Source organism: Loxodonta africana, chromosome 15 (assembly GCF_030014295.1).
Source record: "Loxodonta africana isolate mLoxAfr1 chromosome 15, mLoxAfr1.hap2, whole genome shotgun sequence".
Taxonomy (NCBI): Eukaryota; Metazoa; Chordata; class Mammalia; order Proboscidea; family Elephantidae; genus Loxodonta; species Loxodonta africana.
The window spans coordinates 29288172-29303561 of NC_087356.1; the positions used below are offsets into that span (position 1 = coordinate 29288172).

Sequence of the window (15390 nt, forward strand, 5' to 3'; positions counted from 1 at the left end):
TCTCCAGCCCTCCACCCTGGCCAGCCGTTTCCTGGACATGTTGCCATTATTGGGGTGCTCATCCCTCTGGCATGGTCTTACCGGATGATAAAGCAGGGATTGGCAGAGATGTGTCAGGGAGCACTCACAGTCTCATGCACTCACGGAGCTGGGATGAACTTTGGGCACCAGCAGGTCTACCTCTGTCCTGGCGCAAGACCCCCTGGGCAGGATTTCTGGCAGATGTAGCCAGTACCCATTGGCCTCCTTGCAAAAACTGGGTCAAGGCCCTGTATTTCCTCCCTTGGGACAGAACACTGAACGACTTGTTGAACAGTCCCAAGCAGGCTCACTTTTTTGCATTTGAGTAGAGCGGGTGGCTGGGTGGGGGCCTAAGGCACATCTGGGATTACCGGTCACCTGTGTCAGGGGCGACACACTCGCATTTGTAGGTGGTGATGGAGTCAGGCTTGAAGTCCATGTTGATGGGGTAGTACTTGAAGGCACCGATCATCTTTTTGATGGCGTCATAGATGAAGATGAAGCTGATGAGGGTGGAGAAGCCCTCCTCGGTGAAGCGGGTGATATACTTGATGATGAAGCTGGCGTCCGTGGCCACCAGGATAAGGCACTGGATGGCTGAATGCAGGCCAATCCAGAGGCGAAACTCCATGTAGTCCAGGCCGTTGCTTCTGGAAGGCAGAGGAAGGGCAGGAGGCCTCCAGCCCAGGGCTCCTGGCTGTGCTAGGCTCCCCAGACCCACCCGGAGTGGCTCATCTGCCACTCTGTGGCATAGACATGCTCCTAAGGAGTGTGAGAAGGCTGCAGACAGAATTCCCAGGTGAGGTTGTCTGGTCTTTGAGAATTCTGAGAGAGGACCTCATGGGAGAGGCAGGGAGATGCCTCAGTTCTCATGCATTTGGCATCAAACACACAGAGTGAAGGAAAAGCAGAGAATTTCAGAATACAAATCTGGATCCGGGCTTAGAAAAGGTCTAGTCTAAACCCTCAGGTTGTAGACCCCAGGGCCTGGAGTGGTGGCACGAAGTGCCTGGTTAGCCCAAGGCCTTTCACTACATCGCCCTGACTCTCAGGTCATAACTTCCCTAACGCGTAGTGCCTTGAACTTTCCCCTCTGGTTTTACCTGGACTTTACCCTATGCTAATATGCACTAAGACGGTCCAAAGGCAGGTAGCTGGAGGGAGTTAGGCGGCAACAATGCGCCCTACCTACAGCCCTTCCCATAGCTAAAGATGGCTTTTTGGCCCCTTCTCCCCACTTTGGGGCCAGTCCCCTGCCCGGACCTTGTCATATAGCTCTGGGCTCAGCCCCAAGTGTCAGGGCAGGTACCAGTGGGCACCAAGGGGCACCTACTTGCTGAAGTCAAAGAGGAGTTTCTCGAAGATAAGGATGGGCCCCGTGCTGCTGAGGATGATGAGAGGCTGTCCCGAGAAGAGGCAGAACAAGGAGCCGGCCATGGCAGTGCCCAGGAAGCTCTCCATCACTCCCTGCGGGCACAGGGAGTTGTGAGGCTCGGGCACAGGTGGGAGAAGGGGGCTCTGGAACCCAGCTATCTCCCAAGGGCCCAAGGCCACAATGCTCAGGCTCCCTCTCCTGGCCCACACTCCCCACGTTCTGCTCCCCATCTCCTAGTCCACACCCCTCCCTTCCCCCATTGCCAGTGTCACTCTTTCTAATTCCATTTGATAAAGGTCCTGTGTGACTTTCTTTTGGTAGCCTAGGACCTAGAAAGCAGTGCTGCCAATGAATGTGCTTGTCTCTGTGCCCATTCCACTCCCAGGGGACAGCCATTCACCTGTCCAACCATTCATTCATTCAAATCTGTTAAGTGCCTACTATGTGCTAGGTAGCAGGAACCCACCAGTGAATATGATCGTAAGTCTTCAATCTAGTAGAGATATAGACAAGGAACCAGGCAATTTCTATACAACAGAGTTTCTCAGCCTCAGTACTGTTGACATTCTGGCTGGATAATCCCTTGTCGTAGGGGGCTGACCTGTACATTGTAGAATGTTTAGCAGCAACCCTGGGCTCTACCAACTAGATGACGGTAGTACCTTCCCAGTCATAACAACCAAAGCTTTCTCTAGATGTTGCCAGATGTCTCCTGGGGTCAAAATCATCCTGGCAAGGAGTGTGACAAGCTGGGAGGAGGTCAGGGTGCCATAGGCACACACAGTAGGAGTGAAGGGGTGGTCAGGGAGACTTCCATGGAAGTAGAAATGTGGAAGCTGAGGCCTAAAAAATGAGTGGAGATTTGACCAGGGGAAGAGAGTAGGCAGAGCGAGTGTCCCAGGAAGAGCGTGTAGGAAGGCTGGAGCTGAAGGGGAGCATGCACTTGAAAAACTGACAGAGGATCAGGACTGATGGGCAACAGAATGCAAGGGAGTGAGTGAGGAAGGCTGAGAACCAGAACGCTGGGAGACAGGCTTGAGAGGCAAGAAAGGAGCATGTCGGGAAGCCATGTGGGGAAGCTGGGATTTATCCTGAGTCGAGGATGACACCTAGTTTCTTGTGTGGACAGCTGGGTGAACCCCAGTGCCACTTGCTCAGCTGGGGAAGGCCCAGGACAGCAGGTCTGGAAAGAAGATGATGAATGCAGTGTCGGCCATGTGAGTTGGGGGATCCTGAGGGGGAGCTGTGTGGACATTCCCAGGAAGCAGCTGAATACCAGACCTGAAGCTCAGGAGAGAGGTGTGAGATGAAGACAGGCCTAATCTCAATCACCTTAGTGCTCTCAGCTTACCAAGGACTCTACCCTGAAGGCTCCACGGGGAAGGTCCTCCCTGATAAGGGCTGGTGTTTCTGCTGAGCTAAGTCCTCCCCTTACCCTGCCCTGGGAGGCCTATTATTGTCACGATAACAGCTTACAAACCTTCTAAAAATGTCTTAACTCCAAGCTAAGAATTCAAGGTTGGTTTAAAAAAAAAGAAAGTGTGCAGAGAAGGCCACAATTAGCAATAGCAATTCAGTTAAATTCATTCAACTAGCAGTGGGAAAAGTACCAAACAAAGTAAAAGTTTGACCTATGTGCATCATCCTTACATTTTGTTTCTAATGACATGATTTAGCTTCAGATCCTGTAATGATGTAAGATTATGATTAATTTTGAAGGGTAACAGATTACAAAAAGTCATGGCCTGAGTCTGGACGGCAGGGGAAACCGGAGCCTTGGCATTGGGATTATGGAATACAGCTCCTCACCACCACCTGGTGGCAGCATAGTTTACTGAGATTTGCACCCATGTCTCTAGCTCTAGGAACAGTGCACCCCTTTGGGAGGAAAGGCACTCTGGTGGTGCAGTGGTTAAGAGCTCGGCTCCTAAACAAAAGGTCAGCAGTTTGAAACTATCAGGCGCTCCTTGGAAACCCTCTGGGGCAGTTCTACCCTGTCCCATAGGGTTGCTATGAGTTGGATTCAACTCAGTGTTTATTTATTTTTTTTTTTTTTGGTTTTTCTCTAGCTCGCATGTACCTGATAATTGTCGGTGGCATCTCCCAAAAGCCCACCAAAGGTGATGGCATTGGTGATACAGCCGAGGTAGATGAAGAGGATGGCAGAGATGGATTGAATGTGGAAGCCATCATAGAAGTCACTTAGGAACCAGGGCAGCTTCCTCTTGACATCGAGACGCAGGCCACCGAAGAACCTGTGTGAGACAGGCCCAGGGCTGCTCTCTAACCACTGACACCAGTGCAGGGGCAGAGCTATTTACAGGAGCCTGTAGGGTCTGGGTGAGGAAGGGTGCAGGACCAGGGGATGGGTGGGAACAAGGATCTTTACACCAGAACATATAGGACCATGGATGGATTCTTGCAGGACTGAGAGTCTGTGGTCAGCACCATCCACACAGGGAAGGATGGTCATAGACACTGATTGGATGGGAGAGAGAAGGCCTGGTGGGAATATCTCTGAGGTAGACCTCGCACTGCATGGGGAATGGAAATCCTGGGGTCCAAAGATAGCGGCACTCCTCACGTTCCTGCTCATCCACAGGGTGCCTGTGTTTGGTGAACACAGGTGTGTCCAACTAGGAGACAGAGCCATCCCGGATTACAGCACAGACACATTAAGAGCAGATGTGGAACCTTGTAAATGGTTTCTTTGCTTTCTGGAAAAACCGAGTAGTGACTTTTAGGTTCAGGGGCAGAGTCTACTGGGGATGCTATTCCCCATAGCACCTAATGCAGTGCTTAGCATGGAGCAGGGATTCTCAGCCTCAGTGCTATTGACATTTTGGAGCAGGTAATTCTTTATTGTTGGAGGCTGTCCTGTGCATTTTAGTGCGTTTAGCAGCATCCCTGGTCTCTACCCTCTGGATGTCAGTAGCACCACTGCCCTAGTTGTGACAAACAAAAGTGTTTCCAGATGTTGCCAGTTGTCCCAGGTGCTGGGGGATAAGAGGGCCAAATCCCTGCCTCTTTGAGAACCGTGGGCATGGAGCCAACCCAGCCACCCAAGGGCATCTAAGCCAGGACTCCATTTTCAAAATAACAATTTACATTTAGCTTGACAGGATCATGTCCTTTCCTATATCTAGATCAACCAAGAGCTGGCAAAGAAAGCCAAGCCAGGAGAATTTTCTAAAAAAAAAAGCTTTTGAAAAGGTAATATAAGGTTTAAAGAAAAAAAAATCAAAAGGTACCAGAGAGTATTTAGTGAAAAGTTTGGGTTCCTCCTCTCCTGTGTCCTGTTCTAAGGTCCCCCTCTCTGAGGCAGGAGACAGGATCCAGGTGGGGCTTTGAGGGGCCTTGAGGAAAAGAGGACGCTGTGGAAGGAAAGGCTCCTAACAGGGTGGGTGAGGAGAGAGGTCTAAAGGAGAGCAGCGGTCATTGTCAGGCCTTGGGTGGGCACCTTCCTGTCCAGAGAAGCTCTTCCCCGATTTCATGCACGGCTGGCATCTCGTCGTCATCCCCGCCGCCCCCGCCGCCGGCCCCTCCGCCGCCGCCACCACCACCTCCGCCTCCTCCAGGCGCTCCGCCGCCACCGCCCACGGAGCCGTTCATCTGGCCGAGCTCCGCCAGCGAGAACACGGATTTCCTGCAGGGAGAAGGGTGAGCGGGAGAGTGGGGCTCTCAATTTTGCCTGTCCCCAGAACCCCCCTTACCTGACCCACAAAAATGACGAAATATCCTAAAATATTTAGAAAAAAAGTGCAGAAAGTGATCTAACAACACCCATACACAGGTCGCCCAGACTACACAAATGTTCATATTCAGCCATATTTGCTTCAGGATATTTTTGGAGAAGTGATACAGAGTTGAAACTCTTGTTGTTCCTCCCACCCCCAGCCCCGCACACATACGCACCTCTTGTCAGCAGAGGGCACTTTCTTGGGGGGCTCAATTCGGATATTTGGATCCCATTCTCCAGGGGGAAGGACGATAACCTCGTCCAGAAACTCATCAATTCCTGCGATCAGATCGTCCCTATTGCGAGCTTTATAGGCCACATCGCTGAAGAGCTGGGTCGGGGGGGATGGAAGAAGAGGAGAAAAGGTTAGCTCTCTTTCTCTGACCCAGCCTTCTTACCCACCTCCCGGGAGCACATCAGAGACAGTTTCAAAGACAATCACTTTGGACCATTGCTCCCGCTGCCAACTCGCTCTTGGTTTTCAAGAGGAAAACATAGGTAGGCAGAGATATGGCACACTGGGGAACCGGGAGGCCTGAAGACCAGACAGCGGTATTCTAGGTGTAGGACCTTAGTTGAGTTACTTAGCCTTTTTGATTTTGGTTTTCCATGGAACAAGCACTTTAGAGAAAGTTTGCAAAGCCCAGTCCAAAAAGCTCAGGTATTTCAAGTCTGTTTATTGCTTCCCAGCCCTTCATCGGAGTCTCTGGGTGGGGCATACAGCTAACAAACTCCACTGTTGGAGGTTTGAGTCCACCCAGAGACACTTGGAAGGAAGGCCTGGTGATCTGTTTCTGAAAAATCAGCCATTAAAAATCCTACAGAGCTCAGCTCTACTCTGACACACATGGGTTCGCCATGAGTCAGAATTGACTGGAGAGCAACTGGTTTAGCCCTTCATCTTTGGAAGGTCAGGCTGTCTTTCTACACTGTCTCCAGGTGTGCTTTCTGAACCACAGATCTCATCAGGTCATGCCCATGGTTAAAATCCTCTAGGCTCCCCACCACACTCTGTCCCCAAAGTGTGAACATTCAGCTCTGCCTGCAAGGCTCTGTGTAGTCTTGGGCTCCCCCCTCTGATGTCATCTTCTGCTCTCGAAGCTCTTACACTGAGCCTACATGAACCACATCCATCTAGCCTCTCCATCTCTGAGCCTTTGCCCCTGTCACTTTTGTCTGGAATGCCCACCTCGTAGGCTCAAGCTTTGTCTGCCTAACTCCTCCCCACCGTTATCTTTAAAGCCCCCTCATCTGTGACTCCTTGGGCAGAGTTAGCCCACAGTTAATTTTATGATGAGAAATCTGTCTCTCCCCCTTGACTGGGGCTCCTGGAGGGCAGGACTATTGCCTGATCCTTGTAATCTTCAGCATTCTGCACAGGGCCTGGAACATAGTAGGTGCTCAAAATGCGCCTCCTGATGCATGCGTGCATGAATGAATGAATGCACAGTGCTTTGTGCAGGGTCCATAATGTCCAAGAGCACATGCTTCTCATTGCCACTTACATCATCTACCATGAGGGTTGCAATGGCGCGGCCAATTTCATTGTAGGATTTTGCTCTCCCAGAAGGTCCCAGCAGTATGAACAGAAATCTGCAAAGAAAGAGGAGGAGGAGGAAAACAAACAGGAAAAACAGGGGTGGAGGGAAGCAGGTGCACAGAAGGATTTTCTGGCACTGAGGAGTATCCGTTCTTAACTTTGTAGCTGACCATAAACTCATTCCTTCCCTCTTTTGAATGCAATGTTTGCTCTGGAGAAACATCTCTTTTTTCACTCCAAATATGCTCCCCTTGAGCACTGTCTTGCTGCCCAACCCCACCCAACAGCATCTCTCCCAGCTGTTGGCATCCTTGTCTATTGTGATTTTTTTATTTTTTTAGATTTTTATTGTGGTAAAAATATACATAACAAAACATTTACCAATTCAACACTTTTTACATGTACAATTCAGTGACATTGGTTACGTTCATCATGTTGTGCAACTATTGCCTGTTTTGTGATTATTTTCAATAAACTTTCCAAAACTCTTTTCTAGTCAGAAGATTTGCCTCCCCAGCAAATTCTCTCATTTTCCTTCTGTGTTTTAGGGGCGTCTCTAACGTCACTTCTTGCTGACTGCCTGGACTGTTGGCTGCATTAGGGTGAATCTGGTGGGCAGGTTTAAATGGCTGCTCACCTGGTCGGAACGGGCACCTCGGTCACTCCTCCTAGCATGGCAGACTGGATGAGGCGCACAAAAGCAATGAACGGCTGATCCAGAAAGTCCACCTCACCCACCAGCACGTTGGATGCTTCTGAGTCCTTGGGGATCTTCTTCATGAATTTGTTTTTCCGCTGGTCAGGAAGAGGGAGACAAGATACCATGGACACACCCACACCCAGTGGTTTCAGCTCTCACTCCCTCACTCCCCTTTGGAGGCCTAACTTTAAAAATTCTCCCAATATGTCTCAGGAGAATGAAAAAAGTAACTGAACACTCTCTCCCATTTGTTAGATGAGGAGATTCAAAGTTGGTTAACCCCAAGGACTTAGTAAGCCTTTGTAGATGGCTTAATTTTAGAAGGAACTGGCAAAGATTTGACCCCTAACACATTTCCTCATTGGTGAAAATTTTGCTCAACTGAGGTGTGAATTGAGGGGTCAGAGAAGAGAGTCCCGGGGAGGGGGGGATGCTCAAGCCTCCTTCCCTCAGCCAGTCCCTTTGGCCTAAGTCGACCAGGAGTCTTAGCTCTTAAATGCAAACTGCCAAGACTTCTTGTCTCTGCTTCCACCCTTGGTGGCTGTGGGAAGGAGAAGGCCTGTTCTGACAGGGCAAATGGGTTGGAACCCCTGGGCCCCACCTCAATGTCTGTGGGAGTCCTCCATGCTGAAGAACCACCACTAGGGGACCTCCCGACTTTCATAACTTCTAAGACTTTCCAACTGAGACTACCAAGATGGCTGCCATCTAGTCTCTCTGACTAGTGTTTGTTCAGGGCAGAAGGCAAAATAGGTAGAACCAGTGGGGTCTGATCTGAGAGGTATTGGAGACAAGCCCTCTGCACCATCTTGTTCTCACTCTTTGGTTTATGACTCATGCTTAGGGTGAAGACATTGACTTCTCCAGGGTCCTCTTTTACAATAAAAATATCCCAGGGGTGAGCACACACAAGCTGTTTTCAGTCCTTAGCATCTTAGAATAAATTAGTTTATCAGATTGTTTTTCCTCAGGACCATGAGGGACAGAGATAGTTTTGAAGAGAGAGGATGGCGAAGAAGCATTTCAGGAGGTAGGGCTGGTTGAAGTCTACAGGGACGAACAAAGGGGGAAAGGGTCTTGAAGGTGGAGAAGAGTGTCAAAGAGAGGTCCTGGCGATACCATGATTTCCCTGCCAATTCCCCTTGGCCACAGTCTCCCCTGTTGGCACAGCAATGTCTGTTTCTCACAAACTGTGCAGACACAGGTCCTTGGGGAAGGAGATGGCTGTGGTCATGCACGTGGCCACCGGCTCTTGCCCTTTTGGGCCCACAGCCATTTCCTGATTAGACTCACACACAGGGTGTGATACACATGTGAGCAAAGACTGCACCTTTATAATCTTTAAATCCAATCAGACAAAAAACAACTCTCCCCAACCTCCAGGCAACCAGCAACAGCCCCGAGGATCCTAATATAGTGAGAATAAGCAAAGACAAGAGTTAACCGGAAGGCCAGAGTCTCCCTGACTCAGAAAGTCTCTTTGTCCCAGCATAGTCAGCTGATAAATCAGCAGCCTTTTCAGGATGGAGGGCTCATTATGCCAGGGCAGTTCCCATCCCTGTGCCAGCTCTATGGCCCTAAGCATCAGGCAGAGGGTGAGTCCAGGGGACAGGAGGAGAGGTGGGGTGGGCAGGAGAGCCCTGAACAACACTGCTCTGAACACGCTTCAGGGTATCCAGCGAACGCCAGGGCCAGACGACAAGAGGAGTTGAAACAGAGCCTTGATCCTCCCTTGCAGTTGTGACATGTTTGGTGGCAAGCATGCTGGCATTCTGGCCACCCTGGCTTGACCACGGCCTGGACCTGGGCTTGTATGACCAGGGCCCTGCTGACCTCACTTCCTATCTGAATCCACATTCTGCTCACTGGAAGCCCTTCAGCCAAGGGCTGGCATGGAGTAGCTTTGTGAAAACCAAAGATGAAGGAAGAGCCTATAGAGCAAACATCTCTGGGCTTGTATCTAAAGAGCGTTCACTGGAGTGTAAACCACTGATGCTGTAAATATGAAGACAGGCAGCATGGGGCATCAGTCAGAAAGAAGAGGCAGATGCTGGAGTCAGGCGCTGGGTTCAGAGCCCTAATCAAGGAAGCATTGCCTGGTAAAAATGATAGTTATTATTATTACCACTTACATGTTAGTTAAAATAGGTTGTGAAAAACTTATACCAGGCAATGATTTCTTATCGTGGCCACATTGTCTGTGTATATGACTATAGTAAAATGGTGTTTCTTTCTAAATAATACTCCAGAATAAAACCCAAACCAAACCAGTTGCCATTGAGTTGATTCCAACTCATGGCAGCCCCATGTGTTGCAGAGTAGAACTGTGCTCCGTAGGCTTTTCAAGGCTGTGACATTTCCGAAGCAGATCACAAGCCTTTCTTCCAATATTCCAGAATAGCTGTACTTAAATCACTCTCAAATTATGGGCTCTAGAATCAGACTGCCTGGGTTCATATCGTGGATCTTACCCCTTTTTAGCTGTATGTAACTGCTTTAAGCCTCAGTGTTTTCATCAGTAAAATGGGCATAATAACAGCACCTTCGTGAGGCACAGAAAATGTTCAACAGTGTCATACAGTGGTATGTGGACTTTAAATGTTGGTTGATGTTGTCATTGTTGTTATTTTATTATTCTGGTCACTAGAGGGCTCTGGGGACACTGGCCTGAGGGGATTGCTTTTGTTTTGCCTTCTACCAAACTTGGGCATATCTTGAAGGCTTGGAGGTCACCAAGCCCTTGAGGACCCTTCCCCAAGTATCAGGTTTCCTTCTGCACTTTTCTTCCTACCTCCAGGGCACAGAAAAGGGGACCACGAAACTACCTGTCCTTGAGGTGTGCAGGGCTGGAATCAGGGAGGCCTCTCTGGACTTCCTCAGGGGGCCTAGTCAAGGGGCTCTTGGCCTGTGAGCCTTAGAACTTGGGCTAACCTATTTGTAGGATTCTGATTTCATCTGACCTGGCAGGAGACAAGAACACCACTTTCCCCTGCCCTCCCCTAGGAAGAAGACACATGATCAGACAGTCCAATTAATTAGCTATCACTGTTGTCCTCACAGGAGGACCCACTGCCATTCCTCTGCCAGCCTAAATCCCCAGCCCATCTTCAAAGGTGCTCCCAAGTCATGGGGAGGTGAACCTAGGTAAGCATCCAACAAATTCCAAGCTTAGTGACAGCTGGCTCCTCATCTGACCATGCTTTTCTGTCCCCTGCTCCTCCAGCCCAGACCCCAACAGGGTCCCTCCTGGGATGCCTGTTCCTTCATGAGAGTGGGCCTCTGCCTGTAGGGGCTCCCTGTTTTTGAAACCAAAGGCTCCTCCCAGCCTCAGCCCCAGCCTGGCCCTTCAGTGCAGCCCAGTGCAGGGCTTTATTACTTGGTCGGTGTTTGGTGTGCGAGAAATGTCATTCATGCTTCTGCTCTGGGCATGACCTAGGAGAGAAGGGAAAGAAGGCCAATTAGGGGATTCCAGGCTCTCACAGGGTCTTTTCTCTGGGCCCCTACACAGGCCTCTCCCATCTTCATGACCAAAGCAAGACACCCCCTCTCAATCCTGCAGCCCCCTTGAGCTATCATCTTCTCCTTTCCTGCCGTTCAATGCCAACTGTCTTGCAAGACTAGCCAGACTCCAGGTTCCACTTGTTCCTTCTCACTCCCGGTCCACTCTGGTGTCCACCTCTGCTCAGTCCCATGTCTCCTCTTCACTGAGTCTTCCTGGGTGGGGTCTGTGGGCTGGGCCACTGCAGTGAGGGGTGCATATCTGGACTAGAGCCCACCCACACAAAACTGTAATCACTTATTCCCTGTTATTCGTGTCCCCAGCACCAAGCAGTGCTGGGCACAGAGGAGGCTTCAGAAACCATGAATAACTGCGTGGAAGGCTCTTCCCAGAGCCATGTTGTGTGGCCAGCTCCTGTCTATAGCTACGTGGATCCCTTCTTGCAATAACCAAGGTCAGTAAGACCATGAGATCGGGGTCATTAGACACAGAGAGAAAAGATAGGAGCAAACCTTGAGACCATGGGGACCCACAACCACTCCTTGGGTCTGGTCAGAGGCCCAGACCTCCGCTGTTCTCACGCTTATCTAGGAGTTTTAGTAAAAGTACTTAAAGGGAGATACCCCTTCACACTGCTTTTTTTTTACTCTTCATTTCCAAGTTCCTACTTTTCTTTGACCCACAACTCACCAGACTGTTCATCCCATATTGCCTAAAAAGCCATGTCTGTGGCTTCTCACCTCATAAGCCCTCCTGACCCTTTCCTAGCACATAGGGGTGTGCTTCTATCAGCATCTCATCTTAATGATGACGGAGACTGTCATCACACCATGGATCCTGGGAAACGACCTATCCTATTTTTAATTTAGTTTCTAGGAAGGCTTTTCACCAAAAATAGGGAAAACGATCAGCTCAGTGAAAACAAACGTACTGACTAAGATAAAAATGCCTAGAACATTGGATTGGGTATTGATTGCCAGGAAAAGATTTAGAGCTGCGTATCTCAGTCATTATTTAGAAGATTATGGTAGTAAGTCAGGCTCTGAGGGCAGCTCACGTTCAAGATGAAAGTTCAATCTCTCCTGATGCATATCCCAAGAATTCTAGGCAGATTCTGGGCCTTATCTCCTTGACCGCATCTATGAAAATGTCTACACCCCACAGCTTCCATAGCCAGAAAGAGGCCATCATTCAGGACAAAGACAACCTCACACAGACTTGTCACTTAGGGCAGAGACGCTCTCACTGAGACTGTCACTTGGGTGAGAGACATCCTCCCGCAGACTGTCACTCAGGGCAGAGACGCTGTCACTCAGACTATGTCACTTGGGGTAGAGACATCCTCACACAGACTACGTCACTCAGGGCAGAGACACCCTCACACAGACTTGTCACTCAGGGCAGAGACGCTCTCGCTCAGACTGTGTCACTTGGGGTAGAAACATCCTCATACAGACTTGTCACTCGGGGCAAACACCCTCACGCAGACTCCCTCACTCGAGGCAGAGACACGCTTATGCAGACTCCGTCACTCGGGGAAGAAAACACCCTCATGCAGATTTATCACTCAGGGGCAGACACCCTCACGCAGACTCTGTCACTGGGGGCAGACATCCTCACACAGACTTGTCACTCGGGGCAGAGACACCTTCACTCAGACTATGTCACTCAGGGCGGACACTCTCACGCAGACTCCCTCACTTGGGGCAGAGACACCCTCAGGCAGACTCCGCCACTCGGGGAAGAAGACACACTCACGCAGACGTCCATAGTTCGCGCTCTCTCGCATCCTCAGGTCCTCAGTGGAACGGTGCAGACTTGTGCCAGCTGCAGGACTGCGGGCCGGGCTGCGATCTGGGAGGAGAAAGCACTTGGCTTAGGCATCCTTTCTGCAGCGCGCTGTGAGTTTACAATCATTTGAAATTAATTGGGCTGCAAGATGCCATCTCTTCCCCTTCCAGGGAGAAAAGGGTTTTTAATGCCGGCCTTAAGCATTCTGCTTTTTCAAGAACTATTTACATGGGATCAAAGTGACAACAGCAACTTGAAAAATTAGGTAGGCACCTTAGGAGGCCATGAGTTTATGTTAATGAGGGAGCAACAGCTCAGAAAAGGAGGGTGAGAAAGGTTGCACAACTCAAAGAATATAATCAATGTCACTGAATTGTACATATAGAAACAGTTGAACTGGTGTATCTTTTCTGTGAATATTCTCAACAACAAAATAAAATTTAAAAAGTAAATAAAAACATTCTTTCCCAAAAAAGAAAGTTTTTCGTTTTTTTTGTTTTAGAAAACAAGTTAATAGTCTGAACAAGATTACAGGGAAAATGTACTGATGAAAGTGAGACAGATACAGGTAGCAAGGTGTGGTTGACTGCCCGGATCATCCTTGTTCCACCACTTATTGGGTGTGTGACCTTAGGCAAGTTACTTAACCTCTCTGTGCCTCAGGCTCCTCATTTGTTAAATGAAGATGATGAGAACATTGCTTAACTCTACAGGATTAGTGAGAGGATAAAGTGAGTTGACATACGTGGGATGCTCAGAACAGTGCCCGGCACATAACCAAACCAAAACCGAAGCTGTTGAGTCAGTTTCGACTCATAGCGACGCTGTAGGACAGAGTAGAACTGCCCCATAGGGCTTCCAAGGAGCACCTGGTAGATCTGAACTGCTGACCTCTTGGTTAACAGCCGTAGCTCTTAACCACTATGCCACCAGGGTTTCTGCCTGGCATATAGGAAAATGCTAAATATTGATTTTCTGGTATTGTGATATGCCGAACACTTTCCATTTTTAAACAACTCACTTAAAGACATTCTCAAGGTTCTTTATTTGGCCAACTATCAACTTTGTTCTGGTTATTGTGTTTGTCTGACAGGTTCAGCAGGGCTAGTGTCCCTGGGCATCGCTGAGGTCCTGAGCGTGGAGGGCTGGAGTCTGAGATATGTACGTGGAACAATTTCCAGGCTCTGCTAATCATAATGACACTAGCTGTCAGGTCTAAAGGCCCTGGCACCCTTGGTACTGACCTATACCCCTTTGACTGCCGCGATGTGCACCGTTTTCTAATGAGGCTCTTGGCTTTTCTTGGGGGTTGGGTGGGAAATTTTCAATCCCTTTTCAAGCTCCTATACCAGCATTTCCCAGCCCTGTCTGCACATGATAACCTTCTGGGGAGCTTTCTAAATCCTGGTGCCCAGCCCATACCTCAGACCACTTGAGTACAGCTCTTGGGGGCATTACTCTTGGCACCAGTACAAGGCTCAAACCCCAGGTGATTCCAATGTGCAACCCGGGCTGAGAACCTCTTCTCTGCCTAGAAATGTCCTGCTCTGGTGGTGGGGACAGCACTGGGGTATGGCTGGGGTCCCTGAAGCCTTGGTAGAGTAGGAGGCTGAGTAAGCTTCCCAGAACCTCAGCATTTCTTCAGGGTGTAAAGAAGCCTCTAAGTTGCCAAGACACCACTGGCCACCGAGGTGGGCCCACTGGCACCGGGGCCTGACGCCAGCCCCCCAGATGCCCAATGTCCACCGTGCATGGTCTGACTCACTTGTGGTAGAAGACACTGACTTTCCAATGTCCACTAAGGAGCGGTGGATGGGCTTCTTGGTCTGGTGACGGTGCTTCCTCAGGAGGACATAGGTGACCCTCTCCCGGAGCTCTGGCCGCAGGAGGCCATCCTCGATCTGCTTCTCAATGACATCATCTGTGTAGGAAACAAAGCACTTCATCCACATGGGACAGAGCCTGGCAGACTGGCCCCAGGGTGTGAGGGTCTTCAGTTTCATCTGTCTCTAGTGGAATTAAAAGAGAGCTAGAAAAAACCAAAGCAAACCCATTGCTATCGACTTGGTTCCGACTCATAGCAACCCTATAGGAAAGAGTAGAACTGCCCCACAGAGTTTCCAAGGAGTGCCTGGTGGATTTGAACTGCCGACCTTTTTTGGTTAGCAGACGTAGCTCTTAACCACTACACCACCAGGGTTTCCAAGAAAGCTAGACGTGGCAGGAAATGCAGTAGTAGTCCTGGCTTTGCCACTGACTGTGGGATCTTGGTCAAGTCTCGAACCTTCAGTTTCCTCGTATGTAACAGATGTACGTGTCCGTGTCTGGAGGTGCATGGGTGTGGGAAGAATTCTCAGCTCTATTAAAGTTACCGAGAAAAGGAAATGAAATGGTACATAGGAAAGTGCCCCAAGAAGCACCAAAGTACTAAATGTTTTTAGTCCTAAAATGAATTCTCTTTAGAAAAGTATTTAGACAAAATTGAATGTGCTAAGATAAAGTTCATAAAAACTTTCAGGGACCAAAAGGCAAGCCACCTCCTCCCTCCACCACACCACTAAAGAAGAGCTAACTTCCTAAGGATGAATGACATGCATTTACCCTGAATAGAAATGGGCTGCCAATAGCTGTCTCTGACCCTGCCGACAGGCTCATCTCCTCTCTTGTTACATTTGCTGTTGTTGTTGGCTGCCATGGAGTCAGCCCCCGATTCATGGCGACACTG

The 15390-nt window shown here is 49.5% G+C and overlaps 1 protein-coding gene across 2 annotated transcripts in view; it reads right to left on the reverse strand.

The window, feature by feature from the left end:
• The window catches only part of SLC4A5 (solute carrier family 4 member 5), a 91559-nt gene that overhangs the window by 35362 nt on the left and 40807 nt on the right, over positions 1–15390 (reverse strand). For both annotated transcript variants that reach the window (XM_064268750.1, XM_064268749.1), the window contains exons 5-14: positions 14431–14586; positions 12627–12728; positions 10752–10807; positions 7313–7470; positions 6641–6728; positions 5312–5466; positions 4857–5042; positions 3477–3651; positions 1355–1488; positions 400–671 (exon numbers count right to left, since the gene is read on the reverse strand). In XM_064268750.1, the coding sequence (XP_064124820.1) occupies positions 400–671; positions 1355–1488; positions 3477–3651; positions 4857–5042; positions 5312–5466; positions 6641–6728; positions 7313–7470; positions 10752–10807; positions 12627–12728; positions 14431–14586 (1482 nt within the window). The remainder of the gene's footprint in view (positions 1–399; positions 672–1354; positions 1489–3476; positions 3652–4856; positions 5043–5311; positions 5467–6640; positions 6729–7312; positions 7471–10751; positions 10808–12626; positions 12729–14430; positions 14587–15390) is intronic.